The following is a 25,335-nucleotide window of genomic DNA, read 5'->3' as shown; positions in this document are numbered from 1 at the left end:
AAAAAGTGGGAGAAAAGAGAAATTATTGCCTGCATACCTGGAGTGGAACAAATGATGCTGTCTGGATTGACAGAAGCCTCATAAGGAGGAGGTGGGTCATCAGGATGTTGAATATCTGGGTACTTGTAAGCAGTATAGGGTGGAGGGGGATCGTGAAAATGAAATGCTCCACCTTCCCCATCGTCTGAAAGATGCAGTGGAGTAAGGCCAGTTCCAAAACCATCAGGACCATAATCAAAACCAGGCATCCTGCGGCCCAAGTTGAAATGGTGCACTATTTCAAGAGAAGGAAAAGGAGTAAGTGACTTTATCTCGTGCTGTCTTCTTCAGTTTAAGTCAGATCTCAACACTTTTTTCCACTCTTCACACCCCAGGAACTCGTGTTTCCTGAAGACCTAGAAAAGTCTATATAACCCGTGCAAGTCAGCTTGCTGCAATTACACAATACCCAGGCCCACCTGCTCCCAGTCTGTTTGTCCTGCATCACATCTAAATTTGACTCTAACCTCCTCAAACTACAGACTACTGCTCACACAGAAGATATGTCAGATTTGGAGACCACATACAAACAAAATTACTTTTCCATTATCCACTAAAAAAAAAGTTCGAGTTTGAAGAACCCACCAAGACACGGGCCCAGCCGAGCAAGACGATGACATTTGTCCCCTTTACATAGGGCAGGGTGTCAATACCAAGCACAAGGGGAGGGCTGATACTCACAGTTTGCTCCAATCAAGGACTCGATGCGCTCTCTCCGCTTCTGGCGCAGCCGGTGGACCATGAAGAGCAGCAGAGAGAGGATGAGGAAGGAGGAGATGCAGCTCACGATCAGGCGCATTCCACCGGCCATCGAGTCAAACAGGCTGCTGCCATCTGGTACATCAAACACATCAAAAACAGCCTGTTATTTTTGTTCAAGATGCTTTTTTATCTTGATGTTCTTCTGTCAGTAACGGAGAGAGAAATGTAGAGTGGAGATTCATTAGCCTGGTTTAACACTTCTCCGTATTTCAAATATATAAGAAAATCATGAATCATCAGGTGATTTATCTTTTTACTGCAAGAAGATCTGAAAGTTTCTAAGAATATCTTCCTCGGGAAAAGGGGCAAAACACTGAAGGCTTTGAGCCTCCAAAAATTGGAAAAAATAAAGGTTATGGTATTTTGCACATCCATTTGCTTCCCTTGCATGGCTGATATTGTACTAAAGAGGAAAAGGCTTGAGAACTGGCATATCTATACACTACATAACTTCTGAACATCCTAACCCTTCCATTTCCACTAAAAAAAAACCCTCTGAGCATTGTCATTGTGACCCAGATGTGGCTATCTAAATTCCACATAATACCAGTACATTGGTTAGCACCACTAAATGACAGGAACATGGCAATCATCACTCAGGAACTGAGGAGATTAAGGTGAATGGGAATTAAACCTTATCCTAGAGTCACACCAAAAGCAAGTGGCAGAACAAGAAAGAGACCCAGAAGCTCAGAACTTGCACAGCTCTATCCCACTGCTAACCAGACCCACTGTGGGAAGGCTGTTGTGAACAGATTACCACCACACTCCCAGCACCAGGCACAAGAGGCATTAATTTTATTTTTCACAATTGACCTAATCACACTTGGTTATGCTTAAGCAGCACATGCACATACAGGTACACTACACAAAGAAAAATGCCCTAAAGATGATGTACTGTTTTATTTGCACCAAATTCCCATTAAAGAGTTCTGAATGAGAAGCACACCCAGGTTAGGAGTGGGTAAGAAACAGATGAAGTGGCCTCACAACATGGTCACCTGCTGCTGCAGGACACAAGCACTAGTAGGGGTGCCCCTCTTCCCAGCCACTGCAGGGCCACTTCCCAGAAGAAACAGCCAAATCCTGGCCACCTCTCCTTTCCCACACCTACTCCAGTTGCAAGAGCTCCCTCCATACTTTTTCTTTGACTAACTGAAGTTTTATCAAAGATTCCTTACAAAAGAAGGCTAAAAGCCTCACAAAAAAAAATTAAGTATTAGTTTGCTACACATTCTAGTAACAGAAAAAAAACCACGTAATTTCAATCGTTCCAGTACATGGCTAACAGGCTGGCATTTATTATGTAACGCCTTCTTGGCAAGAAGAAATTAATTTAACAGTGCACTATGCATAAAGCTCGAGCATTACACCCTCTCAGATCTGGCTGTGCAGCACAAAAGCCTGGCTGCTGTCAAACCTTTTAGCAACTATCACCGACAGAGCTTGCACTGCTGCAGTCACACACCTCCCAACCTGCACAGCCTCCTGAGCACCACAGCCCTGCCCCTGCTCCTCCTCCACCTCACGGCAACGCCGACTCCATGGTCACTGCACAATATTCAGGGCTGTCAGTGACACTCCAGTGCCTTCAGTAAAATATACCGAGGTGCAGAGAGGCCCACAGAAGCTGACTTTAGTCATGGGATGGATTCTGGTGGTGCATTCCCCCTCTGCAGGCTGCACTATGATCTGAGAAATGCTCATTAGACCTCAGCCTTGATGAGCTGCACTTGGACTAAGCCCTCTTGAGCTTATCAGAAACACTGTCTGTTCCCAGGAACTAACAGGTGTCTAATGAACACCTGTTTTTTAATGAACAGCCTTGGAAACTTATTTTTCTTGCCTGAATAACAATCCACTTGGAGTGGTATTTTTGTTATTGCACCTCCAAAAAAAGTTACTGCAAACTGTAGCCAGGATGTAAAATTGCTATGACTAGAGCCCATTCTCTAACAATCTTATAAACAGGAGTCCAAAATGAGATCCTTTTGATCTCTCAGTTCCCAGATAAGGGGCTCATGTGCATGTCTCAAACACCAACAACCAGGTGGCTGTGGAGCCAACCAAGGACTGTTAGCAATAACAGACACGAATTGTTGTTAATAACCAAGGACCATTGGTATTAACATGCCATGAGAAAGAACAAGATTTATCTGGAGAGGGGGGCCAGGTGGAGATAGGGTAGCACTTTTCTGTGAGAAAGAACCACATCACAGTACAATGCAGGTGCAAGAATGAGTGGCAGGAAGTGGGCATGGACTCTAGGGGGGGATTAAGACCAAAGACACCTGAAGCCCACATAAATACAAAACTAATTATTTCAGAAAACTTATTTTTACCCTCAGTATAGTACTGCCCTGTAACTGCACCAGCTCAGTCTCTAGAAAAGCTTTGGCACATCAGTTCTTTCCAAGTATTCTATTTCTTCTACTACCTTTTCACAGTTGCAGGTCTGTCTAAACAAGAGCCACAACAGAAAAATTATTTTCTACCACAACATGGAGCAGCAATAGACAGACTACCTTGGTTTCAAAATATTCCTCTGCTATTTATCTTTGGCTAAATGGGGAGAAGCATCTTTTAAGTGAGTATAGCTATGATTGCTCAGCTTACTCCTACCACTGAAAAATCCCCCTACAACCAAGTCCTTCAGTAATATTTGTTAGCACTTTTAACTATTGCTCACCCACTCACACTGCAAGAGCTGATTACCTGTCAACCCAACAGCAGGATTTATTTCCCTCTGGTCTCTCCTTAGGTGATTAATTTACTTACTGTTGATTAGTAAACTGTTTTCTTTCTTTTGCAACAGAGCTCAGGGAAAATACATGAAAGAATTGGACAAAGATAAATATATGCTGATTCAAGAAAGTAATTAGTAAATTTTTGTCATCTGGAATAGTCATTTATAATCACCCAGAAGGAAAACTGAAATGTTTAATTTAAAATTTTCAGTGTTTATCACTAGCTGAATTAACTTCATGATGAAAGAAGTTGGATGACTGCTTGATAATTCCTCTCTAAAAACTAAGTTACTGAAAAATCCACCAGAACACTTCAAGCAAGAGTATAATGAAACAGTCTCATTTAGCATCAGTACAGAAGAGCTTAAGGATGAGAAAGGATGTGGTAAAAGACACTCTTCAAATCAGTATTCATGAAATAGTTAAGACCCATAGCAATAAGCAAGGATTAAAGAACACGACACGAGGTTATCCCAGGTCATCTTATCCTGTCTGCTGGATGATGCTTTGCTGACACTGTTCCTGAAGATAAAAAAAGTGAAGCCTAAGTCTTAACTCAGCTGATAAGAGTGGGAGACTCCTGCTTTTTCCTCACTCCTTCACTGACAGACCTGCCACACTAGCTGCAAACATCTGTTAAGCTTAACTCTCAGAACAAATGTGACACAAGCAGAGCCAGTGACCTTTAATGATTAATTTCTCTAGTTAGGACCAATAAGATTGCAAATTCGGAAGCCAATAAGCACCCATTTATCTGTAACAGATTGAAATAGAAGCCTCTGATGGGAAGAGTTGATATTCTATGTTTTCCACGGGAGCTCAGAACAATAGTTTCTTAATGCACGATAAGATTAGGTTCTTCTAAAATACCAAAAAACCCAGTATCACAGAATGGTTGAGGTTAAAGGGAACATCCTGAGATCACCCAGTCCAACCCCTGTTCAAGTAGCATCAGCTAGAGCAGGTTATGCAGGACAGAGTCCAATCAGGAATTGAATATCTGCACAGAAGGCAATTCCACAAACAATCTGCTCCAGTATCTGACCACCCTCACAGTGAACTCCACGTAAGCTACATTTCTTTTCTGTACAGAAAAATAAACTCCTCAAAAATCTGCACCCCAAAACAGTGACTGACAAACAGTTCAAAGTTAACTTTACTGACTTCATCAATCCAAAACAAAAACCTGCACTGATATGGCAAACCCAATAACCAAGGCTGTAGGTCCTGATTATTATTGGAACTCCATATCATTTTAAAACTCTGCTTCCCACATGATCCCTGCATGAAAACTACCACACACATAAATATGCTCATGACCAGAAAAAGATGCTTAATTAGTGCTCAAGAGGAAACTGTTTTGTTTTCATGACAACTGAATATGACAAAGGAAATGTACCAGATGCTCTACTAAAAACCCACAGTATTGTCTCTCTCCAAACTGAAAATAATCTATTGCTTCTTTCTAGGTAGCATCAGAGATAACTCATTTTTACCAGCCACAGCCTGAAGTGTTTCCTTTCCCATGATTTGAGACCTTTCCCCACAGCATGGCTGTACCCAGAAATGCAGAAGCACTGCAAGGATGTGTTGTTTCAAACAAAGCTATACTCAAAGATACCCAAGCTGAGCACTGCACTAATTTTTAGTGACAGAAGTGTAGCAGTAGAGTCTTACCCGGGTCTAGACAGGTAAATTTGCAGCATTCCTTGGGGTCCTTTCTGTACTGCTGACAGCCCTGGGGCCGCTCACACAGAGCAGCCACGCACATCTCAGGCTCACCGTTGTGACACGTGCAGCTCAAACAGGGATCATTCCCTTTGGGGGTGAAGTAGTAGCCTTCATCAACAATGTTGTCTTTGATATCAACACAAGTCTGGCCTAGAACAGAAAGGCACATCAATATCCACAGAATCCAGCTGAATTCGTTGCGTTAAGTGATTTGTCAACATAAGCAGACAACCAGTTAAAACCCAGGCCTTCACAGTAAAGTACTTTGAAAAGGGATATCCAGGGAGTGGGAAAGATAATGGATGGTCTCCAGGGACAGAGAGACGATTTTGAGCTCACTGACAAGGTGAGTTTTAGACATTTAATGGAACTGACACACTTCCAAGCATCCTCCCCAAGAGTGGTCTGAGAAGCTCAACTTTCACTGCCAAAGCCTGCTGCAGCTCTCTTCCTCTTTCCTGGTATTAGGAAAAGCTGGATCTTTTCTAGACCAAATTTGAAGGCTTTTTAACAGGCCAGGACTTAAAAAGGGAGTCAGGCAATAATAGTTACTTCCACTGCCCTAGCAGCATCCTGATCCCTGTCCAGCAGGGCAAGCTTGGCCACCTTTTGCCCACTGACCTAAGGCAAGTGCCAAAACCAGAGAGAGAAAACAGTGCTGGGACCTGGCAGCTGGAACTGCTCAGGGAGGATGGCCTGTCCTCTCCAGCTCAATCTCTGACCAAAGTAGGGTCAGCCACGACATCCCAATGGGTTGCTCAGGATTTCATCTAACCGGGTCATAAAAACCTCTGAGGACAGAGGTGCACAACTTCCCTGGCAGTCAGTTGCACCCTTTATAGCCCTCAAGTTATTTAACTTTTCTCCTTGCAAAGAAGCACCATCTAGATCAGGTAATGTTTAAGATAATCTGATAATCCTGCAAATACCTCTGTTGGTATCAAGGCTCTTGAAGTACAGGAATGCAAGATACAGAACAAAAGCTTTTTTTCCACTTTTAAGTCAGTGAGCTCCACTTGTCTTTCCCTTCTAGGTCTACTATTTGGCTGGAAAGAATTTAGTAGAATTTGCTATACTCCAAAAAGACCAGAAATAAGTGTTTCTTCATTTTAATGTGAAATTAATAACTTAAGAGCAACTTTTAATAATAAGGTATTTAAAAAAACAAAAAAAACTGTTTTGCCCAAGTTTATTTTGGGGCTGATACTGCTGTCTAATGATTTTTTGGTAAAACTCAGTGAAATGTGTGACAACCGCACATTATGATGCTCTTATTTATTTAAATCAAGTAGAAATATAACTCCACCCCTTTTTGTTCTAATTCATTGGGCAAAAATTAGAAAGGGTAATAGAATAATTTCTAGCTACTTATTACATGCATATTTAAACACACAACACAGTTAACACAGAACTGAGCCCAACTTACTCCTTTTGCAGAGGAATGAAGATTTCTCATAGCAGTTTTCAGCATACCAGCTGTGTAAACCGTGGTGCCGGAGGGTAGGAAAATGGAAACACTGGAGCTGGGCACAAAGAACATTTTCCTTTTCAGACATAGCCGTCCCAAAGATAGGGTCAGGGGGTAAAAACACTTCTGAAGAGCCTGGAATGAGATACATTGGCATTAGCAGCCTGTGGGTATGGAAAGCTTTAGAGAGGCTCTGTAACATCACTCATTTCATGCACACCGACTCCAATACAAAGAGCCCTCCAGCTTCTGCTCCCATTAGCAGCACTGCTCTGGGGAAGGCAAACAGCTGGAAGGGAAGGGGTGACTCACACAGAAAAGAGACTGCTGTCTCCAAAGTACTGGGTAATTCTGTCACTCTGAACAAGGAGAACTGAAACTCCAACATCTCCACGAGTGCTGCTTCACAGAGCCCCACGGGGTTTGCCTGACAATAATCTACACCTCCTCAAACCACGCTGAGTTTGGGCACAGTTGCTGCCAGTGGAGCAAGAACCCACACAGCAATCCTGTGCCTGGCACTCCATGCACCCACCAGTGCTTCCAAAGCTGTGCATCCACCCGTGCAGCCCCTGCTGTTCCATGTCTGGGGGGATGCACTAAGGCATCCACAGTTTGGTCCTTTCAACTCATGAAACAGCCTCCAAACAGTGCAAAAGATGTTGAGGGCATTTTCTGGAGGGCTTATGTTCCACATGTCACAACAATAAATTAAAATTTTCAAGCTATAGAACCCTAAACCACTTTTCAAACAGGTATTAGGAATTCAGAGTCTGCCTCAATACAAGCCTAAGAAAAGTTTTTCACAAACTACTGGATGTTACTATGTACTGTATTTCGTGGAGGCATCTCTTTATTAAATACAAAGCTTGAAAACAGAAGATTGTATGGTATTGAGAGTGCTTAAATTCATATAATACATCAAATTAAATAAAACTAATTAAAAAGTTATGATGATTTTTCTGTAATTCATGCCTCTCTGTTGTGGCCATTCTGTCAGCAGATGGCAGTGCAGGCAGCCGTCAAAGAGCTGAGAAAGGTCCTTTTAAGGAGAATCTTTGTATTCATGTGTCAAAGGAAGTATTTTTCAAGACCCAACTGTTTGAAAATTCTGATCATAATTACATGTCTGTACCTAAAGGAAAGTTTTCCTTCTACATTTTCCACGGATATTGAAAACTACGCATGAGAAAATAACTCTCCGGATTTGTTTTCAAATGCTGCACTGGAATCCACAATGCTGATGCTTAAAAACAACACCTTTGTTATAAATTTTCCATCACCTGAACCAGTACAGGAATTAGACAGGCAACTGTCCATGTAAGAGTTCCTATTATGACTTCAACTAATCCCTCGACTGAATCAGCTAAAAATAAAAAGTGTAGAAACATAACTTTGCATTTTCACCAGAGGGAGCTGTTTGTTTTGCAAATGAAAGGTTTAGCCAGTGATGCCCATCAAATTAATGTTCAGTTTTTCATATAAAATGAGATATATTTGTAGGATTATGCAAATTCTGACATGGTTTAAGTAAACTACCTGAAATTCTTTAAAAAGAAAAAATCTGTGTAAATTCTGCAAAATTCTAGTGTGTTGTTTTAGTATATAAAATTCTATCAATTTTAAAAAAGCTAAAACCTCCAAACATGCTTCACCAGTTTGCAAATACCAGAACCAGGGATCAGCAGTTCATCTAAACATTCACCAAAGAAGAGAAATTACAGAGTAGTTTGCTTTCTCTCATTTTAATCAAGGGGAAAGCCCAAATAAACTGGCACATGTTCTTTCCATGCCAGTGTGAAAACCCATAAAACTTCTTAAACTTTAAAATAAGATATGTGTTGAGTATTAAACTCTTCCACTACTACCCTGTAAAGCCAAGCAGTTCACCTGTACTTTTTGAACACTATCAGTGAAAGAAGTCATGTTGTTCTTTCAAATGATATTCGTGCTTTAATAGTTTCCATGGGCACTGAACTAAGCAGTAATTTGAGTGACCCACCTTTATAAGCTACTTCCCAGTGACCTTCCAGAGAGTGATTTCGATTGGTGATCACATACTGATATCCCACCCAGAACCTGCAAAACAAATTAAGTTACATTCTAAAGATATAGGCCAAAACCACAGTAACAAATTAAATTACATGGAACCTTATAATGTCTTCATACGTAAAAGTTAATTTTCAAAATATTCTGATTACTTTTTTCCTTATCTTTTTGGTCCACACATTGGCAATGTAGAGAGACCACTGCTGAGGAACAAAGGAAAATATTTGATAAAATACTTAGTAGTTTTCTAGGTTTATAAATTATAACTGACTATTTCTACTCATAAGCAGTACCTTATTCTGTTGTCGTGGCAGCACTCCAGTATCTCAAAAATCACACAGCAGCATCCAGAAGTCAAGTATTTTTGAGCAGAAACAACTCAGGTCAGACTGTTCTGGATCAAACCATTTAACTCTCCAGAGATACAAATACACCATTACTCAGACACTCCTGGTGATCTGTCATGGCAGCCCAGGAGTGACAAAAAACCCACATGCAGAAAAAGAAGGAATTGTTTGTTGTGAACTAACAGAATGAGATATCTAAAGCCACCCAAACATGGTAGTTGCAACTCAAAATGCCTTTTTACTTCATTCCTATCTCAAAGCTGCTCTTTGTTAGAGCTACGGGTACTTCATGGAAATCAAAATCTTGTTGAAAAATTTAAATAATTATTTCTATACAAAGCAGTGCAGCAGCAGTCATTGTTACATCCATCTTCCCTGATGCAGTTCAAGTTCACCTGTACATTGCTAAGACAACCTGAAGATAAGAAGACTCTGCTGATAAGAAGGCTCTGCTGAATCATCTGCTAATATTAATTAAAACATAAACTGCAGATGGGGCACTGCCAAAGAGCCAAGCAGCACGTTCATACTGGGTTATTCACCTGATGTAAATTTGACCACTAGATTTTCTACACAAACTGAATCACCAGCATTTGTACCACACAGAAACCATTCTCTCTAACATGAGATCTTTGTCCTTCTCCTCCTACTCACCTACGCTGGTCCTTCCTTACAAATGCTTTTTCTTCCAAGTCCCACTCCTGTGCCAGGATGAACCTCAGCTCCTGGTCGGCAGTGAAGGTGGCCAGGGATCCGTTCACCCGCTGACATGTCTGCACAGCGTCCCAGTAGTTCTCCCCATTTAAATACACCCTGTAACAGCTGGCTGTGCCCTCATAGTGGTGCCATCCTGTTGGGCACTTTCCTAGGAAACATGAAGAATAGAAGGGAAACCATTCCCCCCAAATTAGGATCTTTAAGATAAAGCATCCTACTCAATAATCACTGGGACATGTACACATAATAGTGTGCACACTTCACCTTTGCAGGAGGAGGTGCACACATTACAGATCCCTGAAGAATTACTTTATCACAGTTTCTGATTTTTTTCACATGTTTTTAAAAAGATGAAGCTCCTAGTAAAGCTCCATCAAATTGTCACAGCCTTCAAAATCTTTAATTAAGACTGACCATCTACTGTGGAACACATTTCCCTGCATATCTTTATGAAACAAATAAATTGGATCAATCCAAGCAAAAACAAACAGCGCAAAAACCCTGGAGGTGGCCAATTTAATAACTGTGTCTTTCTATTAGGTGATTAGCAATGCATCCAACTTGCTGTGAAGTTTTCAACCTACTATTACAGTCTCAATAGTATTCATATAATCCTGCTCCCGGAGTCAATCATTAAACACAATAGGAGTTCCAGGGAAATTCTTGGTTGCTTTGGAAAAAACATCACTGTAAAGCATATCTTTAGGAAGTAAGAAAGTGATGGTGTGAACTGCTGTCTCTGCCTTCTCTCAATTAACTCAACTGAGGGAACCTGAAACAAAACCCTTGAGGCATTTCTGGACAAAACAGGCCCAGGGGCTTTTGACTGAGGTTCTTAGAAGTGATGGGTGACTAACAGAAAGAATCGGAGGACAGGAGGATGACATTTAAAACAGGCGTGAAATATGATTTTCGCACCTGCATCTGCACTATTCATTCCGCATTACCTAAGAAACTTAAAATTCAGAAACTGTTCTCTGTTCATTGCAATTCACAGCTCTGTTCTCAAGCCTCTTTATTCTGTTTTCTGTAACTGCAATGAATTGTAACAGAAAACTGCAACTCTGGTTTCACAAAAAAAGGATTAACAGGGACATAGCATTCTTTACATGTACTGGTCTGCTATATAAACTACGCAGGATATATATAAAAGAAATGCACAAACACCTGAAATAGCATGGCATGACGAAGTTTGGTCAAAAAGCTATTACTTTTTCATTTTAAAATAGCCTGAATTTGTAAATTAATTATCAGAAAGATGGCCCAGATTTCCCAGTCTGCAACTTACTGCTGAAGCGGACGGGCTGTGCCACGTTGACCGTGTGGAAGCGCGTGGTGTCCCCATGGTAAGTTCGCTGGTCCCCTGTCAAGCCTGGCGACCAGGAGGAATAGTTAGTACTGGTGAAAGATGCAAGCAAAAGCACTTTTCATTTTATTAAGCTTTCTGTGGGTTTTAATTCAAGACATATGTGATACATGAGTCAGGTAAGCAAAGATGGCAGGTCCCTGCAGTAACAGCTTGGCCGTTTTACTCAGCAGGTAACTGAAATACCTTCAAATGAAAAGAACCAACAAGCCATTACAGGAGACGTGCAGGGTAAACTAAGTATTTTGGCAGATTCTCACCAGCCTGCAATTGTACACAGGACTTGCTGCTCATCATTTCAACTGCTGCAGTAAATGCATCATCCCCAGCACATTGTATCTGTTCCTGTTTACAGAACTACCCACTCCCCAGCTGCTTTGCTCCTCAGCTGTGTTTCAAGGACATAAGACAACTCCTCCAATACATTTTCCAACACATGCTCTGAGATGTAGGATGTAATTAAAACCAGGAAAGGAGACCCATCTTCAGCCAGAAGAACAAGGCTTTTTTATTCGCTCTCAAGTTTCTAAAGGAAAAGTTAGTTGATAGCTTCTGAAATAAACCCCCATACCCCCTGTCCTAATTTAGGACAAATCTGGGAGGAAACATTTGAATGAGGTTTTTTTAGGAAAAAAAAGAAAATATTGAAGTAGTCCCTCCCCCAGTCGGCTTGGGGAAAAAAAAAATTTTTGGGAGAAGTGGAAAAAAGAAAAACTGTTTATTTAACAGGTAACACACTTTTTAGCATAAAAATGAACAATATTAAACAGCAAAACTTTTTGCCGTTTTGAAGAGACGACAGATTTAGAAAAGTTTTTTCGTGGGCTGTCTGGTTTATTTAATCTGGTTTTAGTTTTTTTTGTGCTGGGTGATGCTGCCACCCAGGCCAGGCCTGGTGGGCCACAGGTGTGAGCTGCCAGTGCTCTTCTGGGTTTTCAGTCCATAACAGGTTCAAACAGTTTCAGGAAAAAAGAAAAAGGAAAAAATAAAAAAAAAACAATCCAGGAGGCTTCTCTGCCTCAGCTAGCCAAAAAACTAACCAACAGCAAAAGAGAGCTCTCTTGCTGTTTACCACAAACGACAGTCTGTAAGCAAAAATGCAGGGGAGCCAGTGCAGTCTCTGATAACAAACTCTGCATTTCTTCTTTCCCCTCCTTCATTCCTAGAACCGTCTTAAAGTTGCAAAATTTAATATTCAACACCAACAGAACAGACGATTTAAAAATATAAGCATCACACAGTCACCCCAAACACCCCCCTCATCTCAGTGTCATGGCTAACAGGTGTACAGGACAACTGGATTCAATGACTTAGGCAGAACACGGTGTAAGATGTTAATAAGGAACACCCAGCTCAGCTGGAGGCACTGCAGGGTGGGCCACAGCCAGCAAAACTAGCAGGTCCCCAAGCAGCAAGGCTGTCATGGTGGCTGGGAGAAACCTTAGAGTAAGATGGAAATGAGCACCGAGAAAGATTAATGTGAAAACAAGGGATTAACCTTTAAAAAAGAAAAAAATTTAAAACCCAAGAATATAAGCATTCTAAATATCTGCTTGTATGTTACTTTATGCTACTAGATGTTATTGAAGGTAAATAGGGTTTAACCAGCACAGAGCTATGTAGATATTCATTTCTATATTAAAATCTGCTTATTTTCCTTTAAAGCTGATTAGTCCCATTTAGTCTCACTAAACCAAACAAACTAAGTCATGATCCCAAATAAAGAGATGCTACACAGTCTTCTTCAACAGGTTTACTGACATCTATTTGAAATATATATGAAACCACGTCAATAAAACTTTCTCTTTTCAGACTATCTTTGGAAAGCAAGAGTCCACAGCACTTTCATGGTAATTTAAACCCCAAGCTGCAGGGTGTTCAGTGCACTACCTGAGGGGAACACCTCCACAAGACCCTACATCAAACAGTGAACTCCTTGGAACAAATGAGGCACTAATGAGCAAAGAAACCAATCTCTAGCCAGAGCCCAGGAACAGCACAGTCGCTTTGCATCCATCTGGCTCTAGCATACTGAGTTTGCCCTGGGTTAATGGGATAAGCAAGGGCTATTTAATTATCACGTTATCCTAGGAATTACATGTCTACAGAGATCACCCATTAAGGAATGGCTGTGAATAATACACTCACGTGGCCTTACAGGAATAAAGCAGCAATTCTAGTGTTCACTATTAGAATATGCTATCTATCACAGGCAAGAAGTCAGTGCCAAGAAATTCAGACAGTGTACATATCAAAGGAAACAAAATGGTAAAATAATTTGACAGTGAAGACTACTGATTTTTATTACTTTAAAGGCTAATCTATTTTTAGTTTTAGAATCTGTTTTTAATCTTAATGGTTCAGTAGCACTATTTACACTATGGTTTTCAGAGTGATACTGAGACACTAAAAAAGCAAATCTTCAATTATAGCAAGACTTTAAAAATAACATTAACTAATGTAGAATGCTTTATTAAATTCTACTGAGCTCAGCACGGGGAGCTCTATTTTCCCATGGCATTAAATGGTAACAGCTAAACCCAAAGAACCAGTCAGAACCAAACACATGAAAAATCAGCTCCCTTTCAGAAGTGAGAGCAGATGCAGCACCATATGGCTGACCCTCCACAGCTAAACAACGCCCACAAGGACTTAACAATTTATCTCCCCCAGGAATAAAACAAAAGTTCACAGGTTTTAACATGCAAGGTTAAGGAAGGGTTATGCAGGCTAACATCCTAAATGAACAGAATTTATGCCAAATGCTTTGAAAAATAGCTACACAGATCCCACACAAAGAGCTCCATCAGTCTGCACCCAGGAAGGGGAACTCGCTCCTTCCTCAGCATCTGCCCTTGTCAGCAGATTCGCTGCTGAAACCAGGACTGAAGTGCCACAAAACAGCTACAAGTCACTTCTTCAAGCCCAACTCTGTCAGCTGCTTAATAAACTGGTGCTCTTCAAATATTAAATTGCTTCTATTTGACCTGAATATCTCTCCCCCAAGAAAAGAAATGAAAAGTTTTTCAAGGGCAGTAAAGAGATGCTAACAAGCCTCTAAGTCACTTGACTGCCATGAAAAGCTGTTGCAGATTCCGGTGGCAAAGGTGTAATTGGAATGGTTTTCTATTTTACTTTTACAATACTCTGCGGAAAAATTTTCCATGTACTTTGCGGTTCCTACTTCCTTTTTACAAATAATTTTATCTTTAAAAATAAATTAAGAGTGCCATGGACTCATCTTTAGATAACAACTTAACTCAGAAGATCAGAACCTAACCATGTTCGAGTGTTTCACAAAGAAAAGGCCATCATTTTCAGTGCTTACACGCACATTTCATATCCTGAAAGTGATGAATTTTTGGAAGATCAGTTATTTTCCAAGATCTTTATTCTTCTAAATACTAAAACCACAAGCAATAACAGCAACAGTGGTATTTTTATTAGCCAAGACAGATACAGATCTGTTTCTTTGACTTTATATAATTACTCCAGAAATGTCATTTGCTGGCTAGTTGGTGCAGAAAATGAAAAAAATGGGTTCAAGGAAAAACTCATGGGGCACTATTTTTTTCACCCTTTGAATATTAGTGTGGTGAACACGAGCATCCTCCAATCTGTCTCCCAATGGATCGAGTCATGATTAGTATTCACCCAGCTCCTTCCAATTTACAGTTGCTATCTAATTCACTCCAGCACAATTATAGCCTAAGTATAGGGCTATACATCAAGAGAAAATTGTCCAACAGTGGTGATTCTGTGGCTATTTTCAGTTGTTTAAAACTTGAAGCTAAGAATTCAGAATGAAAGTTTGCCATGCTGATGGCTCCTTCTACCTTTTGGAAAATGTTTGTGTCACAGATGTCAAGTCACTCAAGCAAAACCCTTCATAAGCATAAATGTATTATGTCAAATGATGTCAGAATTAAACTGCTTGTGAAGCAACCATATCTTATTAGTGCCAAGATTTGAGTTGCTCCTGTTTAAACACAGATTCTCAAAATTTACACAAAAGCTGCCTCATCCCCTAAGCTTCAAATTTTCTGTCCACCGTATTACCTACCAGAAGCTTCTAATTCCATCTGGTAATTTGAGAGGTGAGAGAACTTCAAGATTCAGTCCAGTTTTGTGCCTTGGTATTTGGAAATATAGTTCAGAAGCTCCTAGAGAGGAGTGATTCTTCCCAGATCAAGCAGCTCCATGCTGTGTATTATCAACTGTATTGTGCTAGGACATCAACGGCAAGCAAGAACAGCATCCTGCTGTGCTGAGTGCTATTCAAGGTAATGGACTGGCAGAAAACAGCTTATAATTTAAACAACACAAGGTAGGGTAAATAAAAAAAAAAAATAAGAGTTCGGCAAGGGCTCAGGGAAAGTGTGGAAGTGCTCAGAGGTTTTTATCATTAATACCGAGCTGTTAAAAAGGAGCTGTACTAAAAAGCACACAAATGTCAAGAGTCACTTCAACCATACAAAATATCCTTGGTGAAACAAAACAGAGGTGTTTCTGATCACTTCAAAACAGGCTGCTGCAGCTGCTGCTTCATCAGAAGAGAAAGATGTAAAACTGACATGGACAGGATTTATGAAGGGCACTGAAATTTAACACATCTCTTTTCATTCATAGGCAAGAGAAAAAACCATCAAGCCTGCAGTTTGGGAGCTCTGCAGCCAGAGATATACTAAACCCTGCTCTGCTTGGACTTCTGAAAATGAGTTACACCAGAAGGCCTGCAAAGAAAGTAGGATATCTGCAGAAGCTGATCTGATATTCTGGTAGGAGCAAAGCTGGAAATCCAATAAGCAGTAAAAGGTAAACTGCAGATCCCTTCCCTCTTACAGGTTTAAATACAGAACTTTTATAAAAGGTGAAAAAGTTATGTTTCTACTTTGACTGCTTGTGTAGAAACATGAGAGAACGTGATTAGAAATAATAAACTCCCATTTGTAAAAGTCCTTGTTTAAGATATTAATGTCTGTTTCTACTATTTCATGGAATACACCACTTTGGGATAAACTATTTTTAGGATCAATTACTGTTGACATGGAAGAGTCCACAAATTTCTTAAAGCTCCAGTGCTTAAGGAGAAGCGAGTCACAGGCACATGCTACATAATAAACCCTCCCAGCAATTTTTAGCATTGCTCACAAGAGCAAGCAGCCACTGGCTTTAGTCTATCACAGAGATGAACTGAGGGTAATCACTGCTGCAGATTCCACTGACACATGGGTGCCTAGTGGGAAGGGCAGGGGGAACACATGGCAAATTTGGGACTTGTGATAAGAGACAGTAGTAATAAAAACAGCTATCATAACAATCTTCAGAGAAATATAGCAAAAAATAGGCGTCTCACACACTTATTCAGATTGTCAATGAATTAAATGTCTTAGTTAAATTTGTTCTGAAAAAAATGCCAGAAGAAATTCAAACAAAAAGTCTTACAATTTGGAATGTTTCTTGTACTTCAGCCAATACATGATTGCCAAACTAATTCATTAATTATGGATCCTCTTCTTTTAACTGGACCTTTGTTACCAACACAAATGAAATTAGGCCTAAAAAAGGTGAACCAACAGTGGCAAACAACTTACAATGGCTTTGTAATAAACCTTTCAAAACACCAACATGACTAAGTAGTCATTGAAACACAATTTTAACACCTCCACAAAACCCTAATTCACTGCCATTGATCTCTTCCAAGTTGCTTAAAGTTGCTTGAAGTGTGCCATTAGTGGCTCAAAAGCTGAAGATTAACAAGCTTCCCACTAGATTCAGGACCCTTTCCTGAACGCTTTCTTTTCACGCTTCAGAGAGATTTCAGGCCTTTTAATTTAAAGATATTGTAATTCTCCAAGTTTCACTGGTCCAGGTGGCTTCACTAACTAGCTCTTTTAGTGTTCAGCCTACCTTTATTGAAGGGAAGAACTTTTTAATTAAAGTATTAAATTTAGCTGAATCATCAAACAACTCATCTAATCCACAGGTAGTTTCTAAATTTAAAGCTGCATCATTTCTTGTTAATTCAGTGGCCAAAGAAGAAAGTTGCCACTCCTGAGTAAGACTATGTTACTATTATTAGTAGCATTAGCTCCCAAACCAATGTCCCAAGACAGTCTCTCCTGTGTCATGCATGTGCTGCTTTCCTCAGCACAAGCACACTGTGCTCTTCCAAACTGATTCTGCCCTCAGGTTCACTTTCATTGATGCTACTCCTCTTTATGCTCCAGCACAGCATTCCCATGCACACCAACCTCTCCTTATTCTTGACAGCTCTGAATAACACCTGCCCTTCAACACCCATTGCAGGTCACAATGCAATCCCACCAAGTTTTTTTGTTACAGGTGTAATAGTTTTTACATCCTACACCAGTAGTTCTTGTTCCTCTGGTTTGCTGGCTGCACTCCTCGCATTACTGTGCAAATACCTCAGTTCTTTCACAAACACCACACCTGCTTTCTGGCTGTTTTACTGAGCACAGCCTTTTTACCAATTACTTATCTAATTACTCCTCTCATCAAGTGAAATACTTTCTTTCTCTCTGCTGTCCAGCATTTTCCCCTCTAGTATTTACAGATGTTATTCTTCTCTTCATGCACACAGACATGGTGGTGAATCAAGTCTGTCTCACATTTCATTTCTTTAAATTTCAAGTTCTTCTCACCATGTCAGGCTAGACAGTCCAGTGAGATCTATACCCCAAATACAACACCATAATTTATGTATTGAGAAATGTTACTTCCATAGAATCCTCCTCCTATCCATATACCAAACATTCTTTGGAACTCCATTCCTTAGTCAACACCACCCTAGTGCATACTCCAGGCAACATCTTAAGTTGCTGACTAATACATTAGGAACAGGAGAAGATAAAAATAATTTTCTACTAATGTGAAAGTTCAAATATTCCCACAAGCCAAGTCTTCAGTGTTTTCTGAGTAAATCCAAACATTAACATGACTCTGCCTACCCCTAGCCACTGAATTCCATTATATTCCAGAATTTTATTAGGTCCATAGCTTTTTCACATTTGGCCAAAGTTAGCTAAAAAGGAAGAATAACAACACAGCTATAAAAGCAGCTTTCTTTAGGACATCCACGTTGTAAAGAATATCTTTAAATAGACTATCAATGGCACAGTTTCATTTTCAGTGACAGAAGAAACTACCGATTGTTTTTCCCCTTTACTGCACATTCACACACAAGCTAACAAAAAAGTTTTCTTAAAAGAGCACTGATATTCTTTTAATTATTTGTCTATAGTACACACTGGGGAGATGGCTAACTCTAGCAAAATTTCAAAGTTTGAGTGTTAGATTTATTTCTTTAATTCCTTTAGATATTATGAATATTTAAAAGAGTTTGTTGCTGTAAAACATCAATATCACAATTTTGTAGCACTTCTCTAAAATAGCTGAGAACTCAGAATGATGACAGACTGAATGCTGTTATGGCAATGCCACAGAGTTCATGTGATTCTCTGCCAAGAAAATTAAGTAGTTCACTGGCAAAGAACTTCTTAAAACAGTTTTTGAATGTAATTTAGTCACGCTGTAAACATAAAAAAGTTTTGAATTGTGCCACAGCTGAGTTCATGCTTTCAGATACCTGTCTCATTGTTCTTAACAGGAAAAAAATTACAGGTCACATCACTTTAAAGATACACAGAAAGAGATGTATTAGCCTGTTTTTCAAGAACAACTGAAAATGTTCAAAACAGTGATTGTACAGTCCCAGTATTTGTTTGCTTGTTTTTAAGCACAGCTCAATATCCAGCAGCTTTAACAGAGAGCCACTGCTGCTGACAGGCTCTTCAAAGCATATGGTCAAGGAGCTTATGAAGTGCAAATACACTAGCCTGTCTGGCAGAACAAAGCACAAGAAGCATAATCAGAACTGCAAGCAATGAAACAAGCTCTCTACCCGAGTCCAGCAATGTCATCCAGCATCGTCTGAGTGATATACAACCAAATCAGTAATTCCAAATTTAACCACAGGCTTATGTGTCATTTCAGTTTAATTGCAACATTTTTCCCTTGTCAGGAAAGTCTCTTTTTAGACCACAAACTCTCCTCATCTTCAGGATACCTGCTCTGACCGTAAGAATGGAAGGATAATTCAGACAAGCAAAAAACAACCTGCAAGAGTCAGAGTACTGCTGCAAAGTAAGCTGGCACGGGGCTGAGCACTCTCCTAGATGCACTTACCTGGACAGTCGACTTCATCACTCTCGTCCTCGCAGGTGGGCCACCCATCACACTGCCAGTTGGAAGGGATGCACTGAATGCTTCCACTCCGACACGCAAACTGCCCTGGGATGCAGTGGAGCTCTGCGAAACGAGGCAAAAACGTGCTTTGTTTGAAATGGTGTTTACTCGTGCAGATTTATACATATATTAATCATCTGGCATGTAATGGATCTCTGAAGTGGTAACAGACAAAATCTCTGTTTAACTCAGCCTGTTAAACTCCTTCAGTTCAGATCACTTCACGTCCTAAACTGCATGTTTGTGGTTTTAACAGACAGGAGGGGATGGGAAATAATTCCCTCAAGACATCCCTCGTAAAACCTCCCTGACAAAGATAGCCTGTGAGCAGCTATTACCACGGCTTTACCCATTTGCTTCTTGTGGGGCATTGAGGAGTGCTTGTTCAATTTCCTCAGAGCTCAAGTTCAACAAAAATATGTTTCAATGTTAAGTATTGCATTATGTAACAGCCTCAGAATCCTATTTCCATTCTAATCACTGTGCATGCCAGAACCCACTAGACTTGCACAAATGTCCTGTCTGACTTAGGGACATTTCACAGAACTACTTGTAAAACAGTATCTATATCCATGAACATGTTTTCACTTTCTAGCTTCAGCTCTTTTGCAGAATTTCTCCATGTGAACATATCCTTTACTAGAAACTGTCACTATCTGCAAACATTTAGCTCCTGCTTGTGAGTTCACTGCCTACTTACCATCACTACACTGTCACACCTAATTAGCATTATAAAAAGTATAACTTTTTCAAAACCTGGGTTTTTTTTATTTCATCTATCAAATGCCAGAACCTAATAACTCAGCTTCGTTTTATGTCCCTCAAAACATTTTGCAGGGAAGAAACAGGTCTGTCTACACAAGTGAACAATTATAAGCTTGTTCACAGTCAGTCTGCCAGTGCCAACACCATCCAAAGGCTCAACTTTTGCACCTGACCATCTTGTCCATCTTTTTTCTAGACGGTGGTTGTCAATTTTCAAACCACTGTTTTTGAGCAATTTAGCACATTTTCCTCTCAGTGAGTTGCACTAATCCCAGGTAATATGTCTAGAGAATGAGCACACTTTTAAACAGAAAAAAAAATGTTTATATGTAAAATATACTGATTTTGAATGGATCCAGTAGGCAACTGTCTTACAGAAGGAAATCACTAAAAGAGAATTTAAAATACAGCTATGCATTCTCTCATCCAGAGTTTACAACGTAAGAGCAGACTGTAATTGCAGTTGTTACTTCTTGAAACACGTCTAAGCTAAATCAAGACAGAGGTCACATTTAAGGTTTCAAACAATGTGACTGGGTGTAATAAACCCAGTCATCAGGCACTCTCAATAAAAGCTGTACACACACACCTAGTAATTGGTAAAACATATTGATAACAGGCTTCTAATTTGATGTTAGACTAAAATCCAGTCCTACTACTGGTTCCTCTATAAAGCACAGACCTGCTCTTCTAGAAGAATAAAAGCAGGCACATCCTCTTAGCAACCACCTACTCAGAGCAAACATTCAGGTCACAAGATGCTAGGAACTCACACGGACCTGCCAGACTACTGAGGGAGGCAACAATAGACCTGACAGCACCACAAGAGTGTTCTCACCCATTTAGAGCTTTACTCGGCCCAAACAGCCAACAGCACAGGGGAAATGGAAAAAAGAAATAGAATTACCAGTCATAATGACTTCTCCCTCAGAAAAAATATTGAAATAATTTATTTAGCCTGAAGAGGGAAAGGGGAATAAAATGGTTGGGGGGGTGTAAAAAATGGAGGAAAAGCTTCACTTGCCCAATAAAGCAAGAGAGAAAATTTAAAACTATCTTTAAGCTAAATAATTTCAAATCTCATCTCTATGAGTTAATTAAATCTCATTCTAACTTACAGGAAAAAACCCAACAACACACAAACCACCAAATCAAACAAATACAAAACCTCAAGCTGAAATTAAAAGCATTCAGATTTCAAGTCCACAGAAAAGCATCACTTGGTAAATCACTGCAGCTTCTTTTTCCACTTCTGCACAAGGTCAGGACACAGTGGGAGGTTCCTTAGAAAGTCTTGCTACTACAGTTTCAAGTACAGAATTTACAGCAGTGCCTGTGGTAGATCTTTTAACACATCAAAGACTGTTCTCAGCTCCAGGTTTCCACTGCATCCACCTGTAATTGCAGCAAAATTCAATACTTTAAAATAAACTTGATTTTTTCTTTTACTGCTTAATTTCAATGGAATTCACACATATACCCTGTGAACAAAGTTATTCTGCAGCCTTCTGGCTTCACAGGCAGCATCCACCAGGAATGCCAAGCTGCACATGGGAAAAACAGAATACTTTTGTCGAGCTGCAATTCCATACATGCTATTACTATTTTATGTACAATTACATACGACTGGCTCAGATAAAAGGATGACTCCATCTCAGTATTATGGGAATTAAAAAAATACCAGCTACATGCTGTAATGTCATTACTTCCTGTGTTAGAGACACTCCTCTCTGAAGAATGTGGATACATGGAAGAGTACAAAACATTTCTATTAAAACACCTTTCAGACCAGCTGTACCATTGTTCCCAATGGAGATCACGCTGTCAGATGCACTAATTATTTCAGACCAGGGAACATGAACTGCTACGTAATTCTGTTGCAGAGGGGGAAATGTGACACAAAGAAATACTGTGAAATTAAAATCTCTGTCAATAAGGCCTCCTGAGCCATCAGTGGTAAGACACAGACATAAAAATAGATGAAAGTCTATAACAAAGCTATAAAAAAGTAAGATACTGAGCTCAGGAAAAGAGATACCTGGGAGAGGCAAGGATGCACAGGGTGTATGTGATGCTCTCCAGAACCCTGTGAAGCATTTCACATCAGTAGCCTATTTTTAAGTTAAAACAGCAGATAAATGAAAACATCTCAAGTCCATCTCTACCACAGAAAAGGCAAGTCACACTGCCAGCAGCAGGACAAGAGGCAGGAAGATGTATGAGCAGTACTGAACAGTACAGCATTACGTGACCATCCATCTTTCCTGGAATGCAAGTCATTACTCAACACATGGTCAGACTTTCTACTTTCCAGGAGTGTGGTAAATAAAAACTGTTTCTTCACCCATGTATTTTCAGTTCTTTTGAAGAATAGCAAAGATTTCAAAAAAATCAGTCCATTTCTGTCTTTAAAGCCAGATATCCCTCACAGCTATTGATGGTAACTCACATCAAGAAAAGATGAACAAAGTGCCTTAAACTATCAGATCCTCACAGCACTAAAATCATACTTTCCACCAGCTGTTTAATGCAGAAACATTTAATGTTTTCAAAATCATTACTAAACACGTAATGGCACAAGTTCAGCTAAGAGCAAGCAGTTGCTGGAGCAGAAGCACAACATTAAGCCAAGGGCATCAACAATTGCCTGGAAGTGAAAATGTGGAAATGCAACCTCCCCCAGTGCTCATGTATGATGTGATGAGTGACATCAGCACTATTATGATTCACATGTGCAATTCTAACATAAAAGGCTTCTTTTTCTTTTAAGGATCAGATACAGTCTTTGCTATGCTACAGGATGAAATTTCATACACTGAAATCTTGTTGCAGAGCAATTAAATTCATCTGGCATTTGCTGGGAAGAAAGGAGACAACTAAAACACTGAAAATAGCAGCAATTGTAGTTTTTGCACTATACATAGTATAAACTTACAAAACATCACAAAGTTCAGGCAGTGTGAGAACATGAAAACTCTTGAAGCAGTGAGGTGTCATGACAGTCTCTTCATTTCACTATCTCAAAGCACTTCTGTAACATTAACCCTCAGCAATCTTACCAAGCAGTGCATCCTCCTGCCACAATCACAAAGAAGTACAGAAAAATTCAAGAGTTTGCCAAAGGCTACAGACAAGATGAACCTGTGGGAAGCCAGCTGTCCTGACTGCTGGTTCTATGCTTTCATGATGACACTGATCTTATTTTCTAGACCCCAAGAAACCTGCTCGTTCAACAGCACACCTGTACCTGAACAAATGTGTGTCAGAAATACTAATACTAACAACAATGTGTTCTCTGGTAACACTTCAGCTGTTTCTCTACAACAAATTGGATACAGAAAAGAAGAAATTCCTTAACTTGATATAAAAAGAACAGACAAATCGAAATCAGATTCAGACCATCAATTCTACAAGCTAAATACACAACCCAAGATAAAATTTACTGTAAAGTGAAGGCCAAAAAAACCCAATACCAACTTGCTGGGTCACGTTATTAGATAATATAACCTGTCCACCTGTCACTCATCTGAAAGAAGTCTTACCAAGGTTGGCTGTGGACAAGTAATTAAAAATTTAAAAGAAAATTTATAAAACAGTTGGAAATTTACTTCATCAAACCAGGAATGACAAGATTATAAATCAATTTAAACAGTGTCATACAAACAAGAGAACAAGAGGCCTTCATCTGCTTTAGCTGTGACATATTTTTCTAAGTTAGCCAGCAGCAAAACCAACAAGATTTCTGACTAACAGAGAAACTGTTACAGGAAAACCCTCATCTTTCAAGGTGGTTGCTTACATGCTCACAGAGAGCTTTTGTTCTGAAGATTTTGCCCATGTTGAATGCCAGGTGTTTCACAGAACTCATCGTGTATTTCAACACAGCGGTCAACGTGCTTTTAGAATTTTCTTTACAACAGGATAATTTCCTGATTTTCTGCTAAGTACTCACAAAAAAAATGCGTGTTTACAAGAAGCTTTATCCACAGGGAGGACTTCATGACAGATGAATAAAACACACATGCTCCCTCTAATTTCCAACCAGCTTCGTGTGTTTCACAAAACAAACGGATTTTGGCCACTATAAAAATGATCCAGGAAGCCCCTCCAGGTTTAACAACCTCATGTACTCCCTCTGTGTAACTGAGAATATTTTCCTCCTGGAGCCCAAGCGCTGAGAAGCTGCAGTGCATCCTTCCTGCAGCAGATACACACTGGTCAATGAGCTGCCCTGAGCATTACACTACCTGAAACCTGCATTTTCTGCATCATTTTTTAGGAATTTTGAGGTTCATTTTGACTAAGACACCTGCTGCTCACATCTAAACTCCAATTAATTTTTTATTAATCTTCCCCCTTTTTATGCAAGACATAAGGGATAAATGGTTATTCAAAACAATTGTTTTATTTTAAAGAAAGGTAGGAAGGATCCATATCCAGTATGTGAAACTACTTTTTCAACACAGTACATCTCATTTCAGAGCTTTCAATACCAAAGCAAGGCTGTGACAGACACATGAGACAAAGTGTTGATTCAAAACAAGTTCACCTTGCCGGTTCAGTTTCCTAAATAAATGGGATCAGTTGGCTTTGAAACAGCAAGCTTTAGATCAAATTAGCTACTGTCTGTGTACATTAAGTCATATCAGCTCTGGTTTGTCCCCTTGCAACCAGAAAGATTGCATGCTCCAGCTAATTCAGCAGAAATACAGCTGTATAAATCCAGTGCCAATTAATGTGGAATTGAGGCATCATAATAGTTGTCTGCCCCAAAGACAGAGCATCTACTAATGTGTCTGTAGTTTTAAATATTTGTTCTAACAGAAGACATTTAAATAGTTGGGACCTTGACCTCCATGGCAGCAGAAAAGCCTCGAGTGAGGAGCAGGGTTGCAGCTCTGAGGCACGAAAGGCTGTACCAGGTCACACAGCACTGGGGGAGAGAAGGAGCAGGGGTGGAAGCAGCTCAAGGCAACAGGCACAAGCCTGTAAACACTTCCTGTAAAGATAAGCTGCTGGGTAAATGAGAAAACTTTGATGCTGTTTTAGCAGGATTCTCCATCCTCCTTCAGTTGA

At 39.9% G+C, this 25,335-nt stretch overlaps 1 protein-coding gene across 2 annotated transcripts in view; it reads right to left on the bottom strand.

The window, feature by feature from the left end:
- Nucleotides 1-25,335, bottom strand: part of DGCR2 (DiGeorge syndrome critical region gene 2) — a 45,399-nt gene that overhangs the window by 5,697 nt on the left and 14,367 nt on the right. Inside the window, exons 2-9 of one of the 2 annotated variants that reach the window (XM_014894591.2) lie at nt 19,435-19,557; nt 11,149-11,232; nt 9,798-10,017; nt 8,750-8,826; nt 6,706-6,882; nt 5,226-5,429; nt 721-873; nt 38-274 (exon numbers count right to left, since the gene is read on the bottom strand). In XM_014894591.2, the coding sequence (XP_014750077.1) occupies nt 38-274; nt 721-873; nt 5,226-5,429; nt 6,706-6,882; nt 8,750-8,826; nt 9,798-10,017; nt 11,149-11,232; nt 19,435-19,557 (1,275 nt within the window). The remainder of the gene's footprint in view (nt 1-37; nt 275-720; nt 874-5,225; nt 5,430-6,705; nt 6,883-8,749; nt 8,827-9,797; nt 10,018-11,148; nt 11,233-19,434; nt 19,558-25,335) is intronic. The other variant, XM_014894593.2, reaches the window with a different exon arrangement.

Source organism: Sturnus vulgaris, chromosome 19, assembly GCF_052056855.1.
Source record: "Sturnus vulgaris isolate bStuVul1 chromosome 19, bStuVul1.hap1, whole genome shotgun sequence".
Lineage (NCBI taxonomy): Eukaryota > Metazoa > Chordata > Aves > Passeriformes > Sturnidae > Sturnus > Sturnus vulgaris.
This window is presented reverse-complemented; position numbering and strand designations above follow the sequence as displayed.